The sequence below is a fragment of the Rhinopithecus roxellana genome, chromosome 8 (genome assembly GCF_007565055.1).
Source record: "Rhinopithecus roxellana isolate Shanxi Qingling chromosome 8, ASM756505v1, whole genome shotgun sequence".
Lineage (NCBI taxonomy): Eukaryota > Metazoa > Chordata > Mammalia > Primates > Cercopithecidae > Rhinopithecus > Rhinopithecus roxellana.
In genome coordinates, this window is record NC_044556.1 from 97,663,357 (window position 1) to 97,676,732 (window position 13,376).

Here is a 13,376-nt window from a genome sequence, read left to right on the forward strand (position 1 = left end):
CATCTGTTTTTTCTTTACAGAAGCCTTTCTTCTTGTATTTAGTATGCTAGCTCATTCATTTATATAATAGTTACCTGTTGATCATATACTATGTGCAGAACTCTCCTAGGCGCTTGGTATTGAGTAGTGAACATAGCGGACACAAATTCCTCCCTTAAGGATCTTGCATTCTAGTGATTGAGACAGACATTAAGCAAAATAAATAATAACATGTGTAGTATCTTGGAGAGTGGTAGGTGCTCAGTATAAAAATTAAAGTTTCAAAGAAGGATGGAAATGTTGAGTTGAGCAGTCAAAGATTGCGTGTCTAAGCCAAGTCTTGCAGAAAAGATGGATTTTCAGCAGAATCTAAGTAAGTGAGGAAGTGGGTCATCTGGGAAAGAGCATGCTTGTTACAGGGAACAGAAATTGCAAGATTTCCAAAACAGGAGGCCAGTGTGCTGGGAGAAAAGTGAAGGTGGGCAGAACAGCAGGACATGAGGGAGAAGCAGGGATCCCTCAGACCATGCAGTCTTCGGGGCCTACAGGGTCTTTGACTTTTACTACGACACAAGAGAGTTTTGAACAGAGGAGAGCTGTGGTCTGATTTACATATTAACAGGACTATACTGGCAGCAGTTTTGAAATTAGATGAAGGGGAACCAGGTTAGAAATATGAATGTGAGAGTCATCAGCATGAGAAGGTATGTGAAGCCCTGAGATTGACTGAGATTATCTAGGGAGTGAGTGTAAATAAGAAAAAACTAGACAGAGGTCCAAGGACTGAGTCCTAGTAGTCTCCAGTCTTTAGAGGTCAGGGAGATAGGGAGGACCCAGGAATAGCTAGAAGTAAAGGGAAAAATCAAAAGTGTGGAGACCAGTGAAGAAAGTATATCAGGGAAGAATGATCAGCTATATCAAATGCCACTGATAGATCAATATTCAAATAACTGTTTTGCTATCGTTATTTTTAAAGCCATCTTCATTTCTTCTTCTTCTTCTCCTCCTCCCCCTCCTCCTCCTCCTCCTTCTTCCTTCTTCCTTCTTCCTTCTTTCATCTTCTGTCGTCTTCTTTTTTTTGAGACAGGGTCTTGCTCTGTTGCCCAGGCTGGAGTGCAGCAGTGCTATCACGGCCCAGGACAGCCTTAACCTCCTGGGCTCAAGTCATACTCCTACCTCAACCACCCAAATAGCTGAGACTCTACAGGCGAGTGCCATGATGCCCAGACAATTTTTAAATTCTGTTGTAGGAGTTCTCACTGTATTGCCCAGATTGGTCTTGAACTCCCGGGCTCAAGTGATCTTCCCACCTTAGCCTCCCAAAGTGCTGGAATTACAGGCCTGAGCCACCGCATCTGGCCAACAGTCTTCATTTCTTAATGTCCAGGATCCTAATACTTCTTTAGGAGGTTAGAGGTGAATCGATTTTCTGTAATTAGCAGCTGACTTAGCATGAAAGAAAAAGCTTATAATAATTTGTCTTCTTCATATTCATTCTTCCCCTAAGAGTATTCATTATTAATTTCCTCATTCATTCAACAAACACTTGAGCCTGTTAAAATGCCAGTTGCTGTGCAGTATTAAAAAAAGATTAATTAGGCACAAATTCTGTCCTCAAGCTGCTTACAATTTAATAAGATGAGATTGTAACAAGGAAGACAAGACAGGATTTAAGTGTAATGGGCAAAGTACAGTCTAAATGTATTAGAATGCAGAGAAGTAGCTGAGGTTAGGCAAAAAGCAATGGGAAGATGTTGCTTAAAGACTCATCTAATATTGGAGCAGAAAGTGTCACGATTCCAAAGGCCAGTGGACTTGTAAGTGGCTTCACAGTTAATGCCATGGAGGCCTGGACTAAGAGCTCAGTGCTGGTGCCCTGACTGAGTGGAAGTTCCAGTAGGAAGTGTGAGTTTTATAGAGGGCAGAAGAGGAAGGCATTCCATTCTGTAAGGAGGCACAGGGAGATGGGGAGACAGAAAAAGCCAATGCTGTAGTTTTGGGAAATGGCACATGGAATTGTTAGAATATAGGGTTCATTTGGGAGAGTACAAAAGAGAGCTGGAAAGATTACTTGGGGTCCGGGGTGTGAATCAGCAGGCAAGGAAGTATTTTGAAGCCTATTTTCATCAGTCCTTTCCCATGTCTGCCTGTCTGGAGGTTTGTAAGAATGGGGAGATAATGTGTATAAAAGTGCTTTGAGAAACAAAGTTTTATAGAATGAGATTGAGAAGGGATGGAGGCCAAAATGAAAATGTGGGCTTTATTCCATAGGCTGGATAGTGAGTGGGGGGTATGTGTCTGGGATGGGAGTCGGGGGAAGCGGGGAGGCAGATGGTGCTGGGGTGAAGGGGAACTGGTGCCGCTGGGAAATGAGTGGAAAGAAATATGAGAAATATTCTATGCTATATGTAAATTTAGAAAATTATCATTCATTCCATATAAATTGTGGATTGTCCTCAAAGTTGAAATTTATAAAGTTTGGTAAAGTTTTTTGTTAATATATTCTTTCACATTATTGCTTTTCTCAACTTGTTTTCTTGCTTATGACATTTTTTTGGATAATACATTTCCAGTTAAAGATTAATCGAAACTCATTTGACTCATTAAATGGAATTTGGACACAGTGATCCCATCAATGTTGAGAACATGGTGTACATAGTAATTGCTTTTTTAAAAAATATACGTTATATACTATAATTCTGAAAATACCAATGTGAAACTTCAAAGGAGCTGAAAAAAATTCAGTGCCTCATGGTTGAGTAAGTAGGCTAAGTACAAGGTTGTAAAGGCCAGTTGTTAAAGAATGGGGCTAACGAGGGTCAAAAATCTTGACTGAAGTCACAGGAAAGGGTGCTCAAACAGTTGTTGCTAGGATACTCACAAGAATTTACCATTTCTGTGGCCAAAAAAGTTGGTTTGCCTGGTTTGTACATTAAAATCAGTGGTGACTAGCTAGTGCACCGTGGTTCTGCCTGCGTGAATGACAGGAAGCGGAAGTTGGCTGCCAACCACGTGTCTTTAGGCTGAAACCTGGCAGTGTGCCCCATTATATTACCTGTTGTGGGACGGGCTATTTTTGGTTTCAGTCACATTGCCCAAAAGATATGGAATTCCAGGAATTCTGCTGAACACCTCTGAAATGGAATCCAGAACAATGGGCCTTTCATGGAACCCTAAAGGGTTGACATTTGGAGTGTGATTTGAACTTGTTTTCTGTGAGCCCACAGTGTGGAGGTGCCTGGCTCCTGTGGAAACTTTGGACTGAGGAATGGGGGCTGCTGTTCTGAAACTGTCAGAACCAAGTCTGCTAATATCATACGCTGCTATCACATTTATTTGGGAATGAAGTTTGTTAGTGTTTGGTTTTTAGTTCTTACTTTTGACGCTGTTTTCATTATTTAGAGCAGCCTTTCTTTGACCTTTGCATCGCAAGGGCTGCCAGCCCTTACTTGGGGTCTGGGGTGTGGATCAGGAGGCAAGGAAGTGTTTTGAAGCCTATTTTCATCAGTCCTTTCTCATGTCTGCCTGTCTGGAGGTTTGTAAGAATGGGGAGATAATGTGTATGAAAGTGCTTTGAGAAACAAAGTTTTATAGAACTGCAAGCCATTTTGATCATTAATTTGGGGTCTTTTGGTGGCAGGAACAATTATTGTTTAAAGGTGAAATTAATGGTATTTCTGGAAGGAAAAGATAATGCAGCTGATGAAAAAAAGCGAATTAATTCCCCTGTATTTTTGTTATTGTTTCATCTTCTTTCTGTGGTTTAAGTACATAGATAGGGTTTAAAGGATTGGGGACCTAAATCTCTTTTTCTGTAGGTATTTTTTTTCTTTATATTCATAGGGAATAAGGACCGAGAAACAAATATGCCTTTAGCTGATGTGGATGGAACATTCAAAAATTAATCTCACAAAATGAGATTTCTGGTTGCTTTGCCCTCTTCTTACAACCAATAGCTTCTGAGCAGCACAGAAGAGGGCTGGGGATGGACTCCAGCTCTGTGTTTTAGCTCTTTGATCTTGGATAACATTTCTAGGCTCTGAGCTGGAGATTATATTCCTGCCTCATAGACTAGTGTCACAATCAAGTGAAATATTAAATGTGTGGAAACAACTCTGCATAGCAAAGAGTTGGTAAATGGTGGGCAATATTCTTATTATTTGAATCGGTGATAATTATCATTAACAAAAGATATTCCATTGAACATTGTGATGTACAAGGCACTATGTTAGATGATGGAGGATTCATAGAATGCTATAAAATACAGTTCCTGAGATTAAGTAGCTTGTACATAACTTAGGTAGAGAAGTCTTAGGTAAAAAGATAACTGACAAAATAATGTCATATGTGAGTAACAAATGATAGGGAAGATAAAATCATTCACAATTTTGTGGGATATTTAGGAGGTTTTTCTAAGGAAGCTGGTCCTTGAAAATTGGGACAGTATAGATGGATAGGAAGAATGAAAGGCTATTTCAAATGGAAGTGAGTCTCTGATTTCTCTCCTCCCTGCCTCTGTCACCCTCCTTTTCTCCATCTCTCCCTATGTAGTACAGCATTAAGAGTAGGAATGGTAGCATGTTGGCCTTACTGTTTAACCACTGTATAACCATGGGCATATAGCCATCCTAAATCGGATTCTTCATATCTATAATGGAAATAAGAATAGAACAGATGGTTCTTGCTCTCTAAATTTCAGTTACAAGATGATACGGGGAAAAAAGTTATAACATAACAGTATTTATTCAGTATTGATTGTTTATCTAATAAGCCCCTACTCAAATAACCCTCCACATTTAAACCTAGTGTTGGTTTCCGCCAATTGGGTTCCCTCCAATTGCATTAGCTCCGATGACTGCCTGATATTGTAAATGTTCGACAATACAATCCAATCAAATGCACATCCACTGTGAAATCTCATGCCTTGAAAAAGAGGCAGGATTTCCTGAAGTTCATGAAATTGATTTTGAAGACTTGCTAAAAACACTTTCAAACCCATTGATGAAAGTGTGTGTGTGTGAAATTCTTACAGATTGCTTACTGTGTCTCAGCCACTGTTCTGAGCACTTTATATGTATTCATTTACTCCTCCCTACAGTCTTATGATATAGGTACTATCATAATTCACAAGACAGGCAAGGAAGCAGAAGCACATGGGATCCAAACCAGGCAGGTGGCCCTAGAGGGCTTGCAGTTCATCGCTACTCTACACCGCCTCTGTTTAGATCAGTTAATAATTGACCAATGATAGGAAATCAAAAGGGAGGAGAATGGGCACCTGAGTAGAGAGAGATTTCCAACGGATAAAGAAAGATGTGAAATTTTTCACAAATTTTACTAATTTGTGAAAAATTAGTAAAAGCTATCAACTAAATGTGTACACAGTGGTTAGGACCATAGGCTCTGGAGTCAGACTACTTGAACTTCACTGCTCCTTAGCTCTGTGACCCCGGACAGATTACTGAACATCTCTGTTCCTCGGTGTCTTTATGTATAAAGTGGAGATAATAGTATCGACCTATAGCACTGTCATATGGGTTATGTAATTAAAATACCTATAACCTCACCTGATAAGTAGAATATACTCAGAAGTGTTAGTTTTTACTAAAACTAACATTTGAAAAAAAAAATGAGCCTCTTTATGATTATGTTCTACAAATCAGATACCCTCTCCTGTCTCTATAAAGGGATTAGCTAGAGGAGAGGGTGGCAGCCTCCAGCTACATTAGAGCCTCGTGGAAAACCTAGGGAACATTTCTGCATGGATCTAGGCAGAGGCAGATCAGCAAAAGGGAGAGAAGCTGAAGGTGCTGGGAAGGGCCAGGGAGGAGGGTGCAGGTGAGGTGTGAATGAAATGCTCATGGATACGAAGAATCAATATCGTGAAAATGGCCATACTGCCCAAGGTAATTTATAGATTCAATGCCATCCCCATCGAGCTACCAATGACTTTCTTCACAGAATTGGAAAAAACTACTTTAAAGTTCATATGGAACCACAAAAGAGCCCACATTGCCAAGACAATCCTAAGCAAAAAGAACAAAGCTGGAGGCATCACACTACCTGACTTCAAAACTATACTACAAGCCTACAGTAACCAAAACAGCATGGTACCAGAAAAAGGCAACCTACAGAATGGGAGAAAATTTTTGCAATCTACATATCTGACAAAGGGCTAATATCCAGAATCTACAAAGAAATTAAACAAATTTACAAGAAAAAAATCAAACAACCCCATCAAAAAGTGGGCAAAGGATGTGAACAGACACTTCTCAAAAGAAGACATTTTTGCAGCCAACAGACACATGAAAAAATGCTCATCATCACTGGTCATCAGAGAAATGCAAATCAAAACCACAATGAGATATCATCTCACACCAGTTAGAATGGCGACCATTAAAAAGTCAGGAAACAATAGATGCTGGAGAGGATGTGGAGAAATAGGAATACCTTTACACTGTTGGTGGGACTGTAAACTAGTTCAACCATTGTGGAAGACAGTGTGGCAATTCCTCAAGGATCTAGAACTAGAAATACCATTTAACCCAGTGATCCCATTACTGGGTATATACCCAAAGGATTATAAATCATGCTGCTATAAAGACACATGCACACGTATTTTTATTGCGGCACTATTCACAATTGCAAAAACTTGGAACCAACCCAAATGTCCATCAATGATAGACTGGATTAAGAAAACATGGCACAAGGCCGGGCGCGGTGGCTCAAACCTGTAATCCCAGCACTTTGGGAGGCCTAGACGGGCGGATCACGAGGTCAGGAGATCGAGACCATCCTGGTGAACACGGTGAAACCCCGTCTCTACTAAAAAAATACAAAAAAACTAGCCAGGGGAAGTGGCGGGCGCCTGTAATCCCAGCTACTCGGGAGGCTGAGGCAGGAGAATGGCGTAAACCCGGGAGGTGGAGCTGGCAGTGAGCTGAGATCCGGCCACTGCACTCCAGCCTGGGCGACAGAGTGAGACTCCGTCTCAAAAAAAAAAAAGAAAAAAAGAAAACGTGGCACATATACACCGTGAAATACTATACAGCCATAAAAAAGGATGAGTTCATATCCTTTGCAGGGATATGGATGAAGCTGGAAGCCATCATTCTGAGCAAACTATTACAAGGACAGAAAACCAAACACTGCATGTTCTCACTCATAGGTGGGAATTGAACAATGAGAAGAATTGGCCATAGGGTGGGGAACATCACCAACAGGGGCCTGTCATGGGGTGGGGGACAGGGGGAGGGATAGCATTAGGAGAAATGCCTAATGTAAATGATGAGTTAATGGGTGCAGCAAACCAACATGGCACATGTGTACCTATGTATCAAACCTGCATGTTGTGCACATGTACCCTAGAACTTAAAGTATAATAATAGTAATAATAATAATAAAGAAAGCACATTTATTATAGCTGTAGAGCTACACAAGAGCTCAGGGACAGATGCTGGCATCAGCTTCACTCCCGGGAGTTGCCCTTGTGCATCCTCTACATTGGCAGGAGGCTGGCATTGGGAAAACCAGCAAATGGATGACCGCTGTGTTTACTTTTTGCTATATTTTGAGCTCCAGTAAAGCAATTATATCTCCTACATTATCTTTATCAGTTAAAGAATCTGTAAGCACTTTACAAATTTAATGTAAGATAATGTTGGATAATAATGAGCTATGGTAATATATCATCTAATTTCAATATTCTCCATTTCCGTAGAAAAGATTCTGTACTTAGGTCAGAAAATAATATATTTTTTCATATCAGGTAAATTTTTACAGACTGCTGATCCTACTTGTGATATCTCAGGAAGTGTTTCTTGCTCTTAGAAATCATTTACTTTCTCAGAAAGAGAACTACTCATAAAGAGCATTAAATTGTATCTTAAAATAACTTGTAACTTCAAGCACAAATAACCCACTAAAGACTGTAATAGGTGTGCTGTAAGTAAAATGGTAAAATACCAGTTTATTCTCGTTTATTCTGCCAACTGTGCCAACTGCAGTGAAGATTGTGTTTTACATGCCATAGAAAAATTGTGACAGAAAAATTAAAAGAATATGCAACTGTCTCTCACTTTTGATTTTTCTTTAGTTTTGCTACTTGAGAAGATAGAGCATGATGACATCTGCAATAAAACATTGAAGATTACAGATTTTGGGTTGGCGAGGGAATGGCACAGGACCACCAAAATGAGCGCAGCAGGCACCTATGCCTGGATGGCCCCCGAAGTGATCAAGTCTTCCTTGTTTTCTAAGGGAAGTGACATCTGGAGGTGAGCTTTTCCTTTTGCAAACATCTGCAGAAACTGCTTGCTATGCTTTATTTCAGTGAGTCCCAAAGTATTCAGTAATTCTCAGCATAAATAGTCTAGGCATTTTTGAATAAATTTTTATGGTTTTGATCAAAATAATTGTAATGACAATGGAACAGATAATTTGATGTTTGTATTGTCATATGACTCCATTTCAGAGGAGAACTTTCTTGTTAAATCGCAAGTTTAATTAAAACTGGTTATAATTTGAATTAACACCAAATGCCCAAGATTTTGTAGGATGTGCCAGCAAATTAAAGTGAGTTTTCTGTGATGCAATCATGGCTCATTGTAGCCTCAACCTCCCAGGCTCAAGTGATCTTCCCGCCTCAGCTTCCTGCGCAGCTAGGACCACAGGTGTGCACTACTGTGCCTGGCTAATTTGTGTGTGTGTGTGTTGTATTGTTATTTCTTATTGTTGGATTTTTTCTGAATATTTTCCATACGTGGTTGCTTGAATCTGTGGATGTGGAGAGTTGACTGTATTATGAAAAAAACTGAGAAACTACCCATCCCTGGAGCCGCTTAGTTGTAGGGTCAAACATCCTTGCATATCTCCATTCATATACAAAAGCACATTGTAGGACATCAGGATGGGCGAGAGCAGGGCAGGTCATCTCTTTGAATTATAGATACCATTGCTGTGAAGTCTCTTTTGATGACATTTCCATAAAAAAAAGTTTCATTCAAAAAGCATGGCTTTACCTATGCAATGCTAGGGATTGGTGATTTTATATTTCTTGATTTTCTTCTCTTCTCCCTTGCTTCTAACAGTTACTATACTACAGAGTAACTGTCTTATGCACTTAGATATTGTTATCTAATTTTTACAGCTCTTATTATCCTGGTTTGGCAGGTTAAGTAGCCGAGGCACAGGAAAGTTAAGAAATTTGCTTAGAGTTGTAAATCTAAGAAGCAGATTTTAGGTCCAGGACTGAGATCCATGACTCCCGACACCACAGCCCTGAGTCATTACACTTCTTGAATTCTCAGGAGAGGGTTTCATTATACTATATTCTACCCAGTTTAAGAGAACAGAAAAATGTGTACTATACTTTAGAAGTAGTTCTATTGAAATAGTTACTTTTTTTTCACATTGGTTTTTCATGGGATAAGCCCTTCTCTCTCTGGAAAAATGATCCATCCTAGATTATTCATTTCCTGAAACTTCCAAGAAGCAAAGTTATATTGCTATTCTTTTAGTTTTGCTATTATTTTAATAGGAATTTCTTTGAATTTAGATAATTTTAGTTATTCTATGTAAGTTTTTTTTGTTTTTGTCGAATGATCTATGAGTTAAGTTTACTTATTTTTGAAATTATGAAGGTGTCTCCTATAGTGAACTATAATATAGATAATTTTTAAGAAAATTATCAAAAGGAAACACATAAGCTTTGGAAAATAATGATTTTAACTTTAGCTAACAGTTATAGCATTGTATAATTTACAAGTAGTACATTATATATATTATATTATATATATTATATATTTCCTTTTTGAAATAAAACAATATTTTGAGATAGTAGAGTGGATCTATTATTTAATAGAAGAGTTCACTGAAGATCAGCTTTAAGGGCCTTGTGAGTGGAGAAATAGCTAGTGAGCAGTAATACCAGCACTTTCGGAGGCCGAAGTGGGTGGATTACAAGGTCAGGAGTTCGAGACCAGCCTGGCCAATATGGTGAAATCCCATCTCTAATAAAAATACAAAAATTAGTTGGGCATGGTGGCGGACGCCTGTAGTCCCAGCTACTCGGAATGCTGTGGCAGGAGAATCACTTGAACCTGGGAGGTGGCAGAGGTTACAGTGAGCCGAGATTGTGCCACTGCACTGCAGCCTGAGCGCCAGAGTAAGACTCTATCTAAACAAACAAACAAAAAATGGTTATATATAACCAACACATAGGAAATAATTCAGTGGCCTCTAAATTTCACAGTTTTAAAAAAGTTAAATCTAACGAGGTTTTAAAAGATTAGGAAAGTGGGCCGGGTGCGGTGGCTCAACCCTGTAATCCCAGCACTTTGGGAGGCCGAGACGGGTGGATCACGAGGTCAGGAGATCGAGACCATCCTGGCTAACACGGTGAAACCCCGTCTCTACTAAAAATACAAAAAACTAGCCAGGTGAGGTGGCGGGCGCCTGTAGTCCCAGCTACTCGGGAGGCTGAGGCAGGAGAATGGCGTGAACCCGGGAGGCGGAGCTTGCAGTGAGCTGAGATCCGGCCACTGCACTCCAGCCTGGGCGACAGAGCGAGACTCCGTCTCAACAACAACAACAACAACAACAAAAAAAAAAAAAAAAAAAAGATTAGGAAAGTGAATAGAGCTTCACTAGTTCCATTAGTAGAATTTAAAAGGAAACCAAATATGACTGTTCCTTTTAATTAATTTTTATTTTATTTATTGAGTTTTGAAACAGGGTCTTGCTCTGCCACCCATGCTGGAGGGCAGCGGTGCCATCACAGCTCACTGCAGCCTCATCCACCTGGGCCCAAGTGATTTTCCCACCTCAGTCTTCTGAGTAGCTGGGACTATAAGCACCTGCCACTATGCCCAGCTAATTTTTGTATTTTTTTAGAGATGAGTTTTACCATGTTGCCCAGGCTGGTCTTGAACTCCTGGGCTCAAGCATTCTGCCTGCCTCACCCTCCCCAAATGCTAGAATTACAGGTGTGAACCGCCATGCCCAGCTATTTTTATTTTTCAAATGACATAATCATACATATTCACGGGGTACATAGTGATGTTCCAATACATACAATGTATAGTGATCAGATCAGGGTAATTAGCATATCCTTCATCTCAAACATTTATCATTTGTTTGTGTTAGGAACATCCTCTTTTCTAGCTACCCGAAACTATATATTGTTGCTAACTGTAACCACTCTACAGGGGTACTTAGGTACTTATTCCTATTATCTGGCTGTAATTTCGTGTCTTTTCTTTTACTTTTTTTTTTTTGAGTCTTGCTCTATCACCCAGGCTGGAGTGCAATGGCTTGATCTCGGCTCACTGCAACCTCTGCCTCTGAGGTTCAAGCGTTTCTCCTGCCTCAGCCTCCTGAGTCGTTGGGACTACAGGCACACGCCACCACGCCTGGCTCATTTTTGTATTTTTAGTAGAGACAGGGTTTCACCATGCTGGCCAAGCTGGTCTTGTACTCTTGACCTCTGGTGATTCACCTGCCTTGGCCTCCCGAAGTGCTGGGATTACAGGTGTGAGCCACCGTGCCCGGCAATTTTGTGTCTTTTGACAAGACAGGGTTACTTATATGCTTATGTGTTTCAAGTTGAAGTCAAGTGCATCATATGGAGTGACTCTCATTCTTTAAATTTACTTAACAAAAGATGTCTGTGTGTACTTTATGTTTTGAGGAAGAATAAGAGAAAACCAAGGTACTGACTTGGATAGCAGAAGAGAATAAATATATACAATGCAGAAGGCTCGTGCCTATGTCCCTGTGTACTAAATTGAATTTGGGGTATCTCAGTCTGTGGTATGGAAGTGTAGTGAAATTCAACCCTTCATGGTAAACATTCATTTAGAAATCCTCTTCTGTGCCTTTGCTTGTTCTTGTTTGTGGCTGCATCTGCATCCCATGTGATGATGCTTTGGAGAACTCAGGGAGTGCAGTTGTGCCTTGCTTTTTATTTCCATTTCACCCTGGCTTCCTCTATTACAAAAAAGAGACGTATGTCCTGCCAGCAGGTGCAAGGGGGCCCACACTGATGTCTCTCTGTTCTTTACTGTTCAGCAATATGATAGAAACATTAGTAACACACCTAAATACAAAGAGAGAGGCAGGAAGATAAACAGTTTCAAAAAACTATTTAAAAATAGTTAATCAACATGATTCCATGTCAGCCCTGTGGCATGCACCATGAGATCTCTGTGGGGCTGTGCTCTTCGGTGTCCTAATAATCCTCAAGACGTTTTATTTAAATGTGGGAAAAATGAGATAGAAAGAGAAACAGCAAAATAGCCACCTTACTCCTAAAGCGTGACCTGGTTCTGGACCCTGTTTAATTCAATTGTGTACTACTGTTACACTTTCCTATTCATTAAGTAGTTTAAATTCCTAGAATGAATGCATACTTGATTTCTGGGATGGAATGTATTTGCATGTGTTCGAATTGTTGATAGGAAGAATCCACCTCCCACCTTGGGATGTCAGCCACTTAGAGGTTTTTCTGGAAAAGAGTGTCCTATTAGGAGTGGATGAAGGTACTGAAGTGTTTATCTCACTAAGTGTGTCATAAGGAAAAGACACCATCTAGCCCACTGAACATATGAAATTCTTGCTTTCTAGCTATGGAGTGCTGCTGTGGGAACTGCTCACGGGAGAAGTGCCCTATCGGGGCATTGATGGCCTCGCCGTGGCTTATGGGGTAGCAGTCAATAAACTCACTCTGCCCATTCCATCCACCTGCCCTGAGCCATTTGCCAAGCTCATGAAAGGTATTTTGTGTGTGTGTCTTTGTGGGGGCAAGAATTTCTCATTGGAATATCCTTTTTTTAAAGAAAAAAGAAACAAGGCTGGGCGCGGTGGCTCATGCCTGTAATCCCAGCACTTTGGGAGGCCGAGGTGGGTGGATCACGAGGTCGGGAGATGGAGACCATCCTGGCTAACACGGTGAAACCCCGTCTCTACTAAAAATACAAAAAAAAAAAAAAAAATTAGCCCAGTGTGGTGGCAGGCGCCTGTAGTCCCAGCTACTCCGGATGCTGAGGCAGGAGAATGGCATGAACCCGGGAGGTGGGGCTTGCAGTGAGCCGAGATCCGGCCGCTGCACTCCAGCCTGAGCGACAGAGCGAGGCTCCTTCTAAAAAATAAATAAATAAATAAATAAAATAATAAATCATAAAAATGAAAGTAAAAAAAGCAATTTCTGTGACTCTAATTTTCAAGTACTTTTAAGTAACCCTAGTATTTGAAGAATTAGAGGCCTGGCACAGTGGCTTATGCCTGTAATCCCACCACTGTGGGAGGCTGAGGTGGGCGGATCACCTGAGGTCAGGAGTTCGAGACCAGCCTGGCCAACATGGCGAAACCCCCGTCTCTACTAAAAATACAAAAATTAG

At 40.5% G+C, this 13,376-nt stretch overlaps 1 protein-coding gene across 1 annotated transcript in view; it reads left to right on the forward strand.

Moving 5' to 3' along the window:
- Nucleotides 1-13,376, forward strand: part of MAP3K21 (mitogen-activated protein kinase kinase kinase 21) — a 55,378-nt gene that overhangs the window by 10,740 nt on the left and 31,262 nt on the right. The window contains exons 2-3 of the mRNA XM_010383578.2: nt 8,075-8,255; nt 12,604-12,752. Of these exons, the coding sequence (XP_010381880.2) occupies nt 8,075-8,255; nt 12,604-12,752 (330 nt within the window). The remainder of the gene's footprint in view (nt 1-8,074; nt 8,256-12,603; nt 12,753-13,376) is intronic.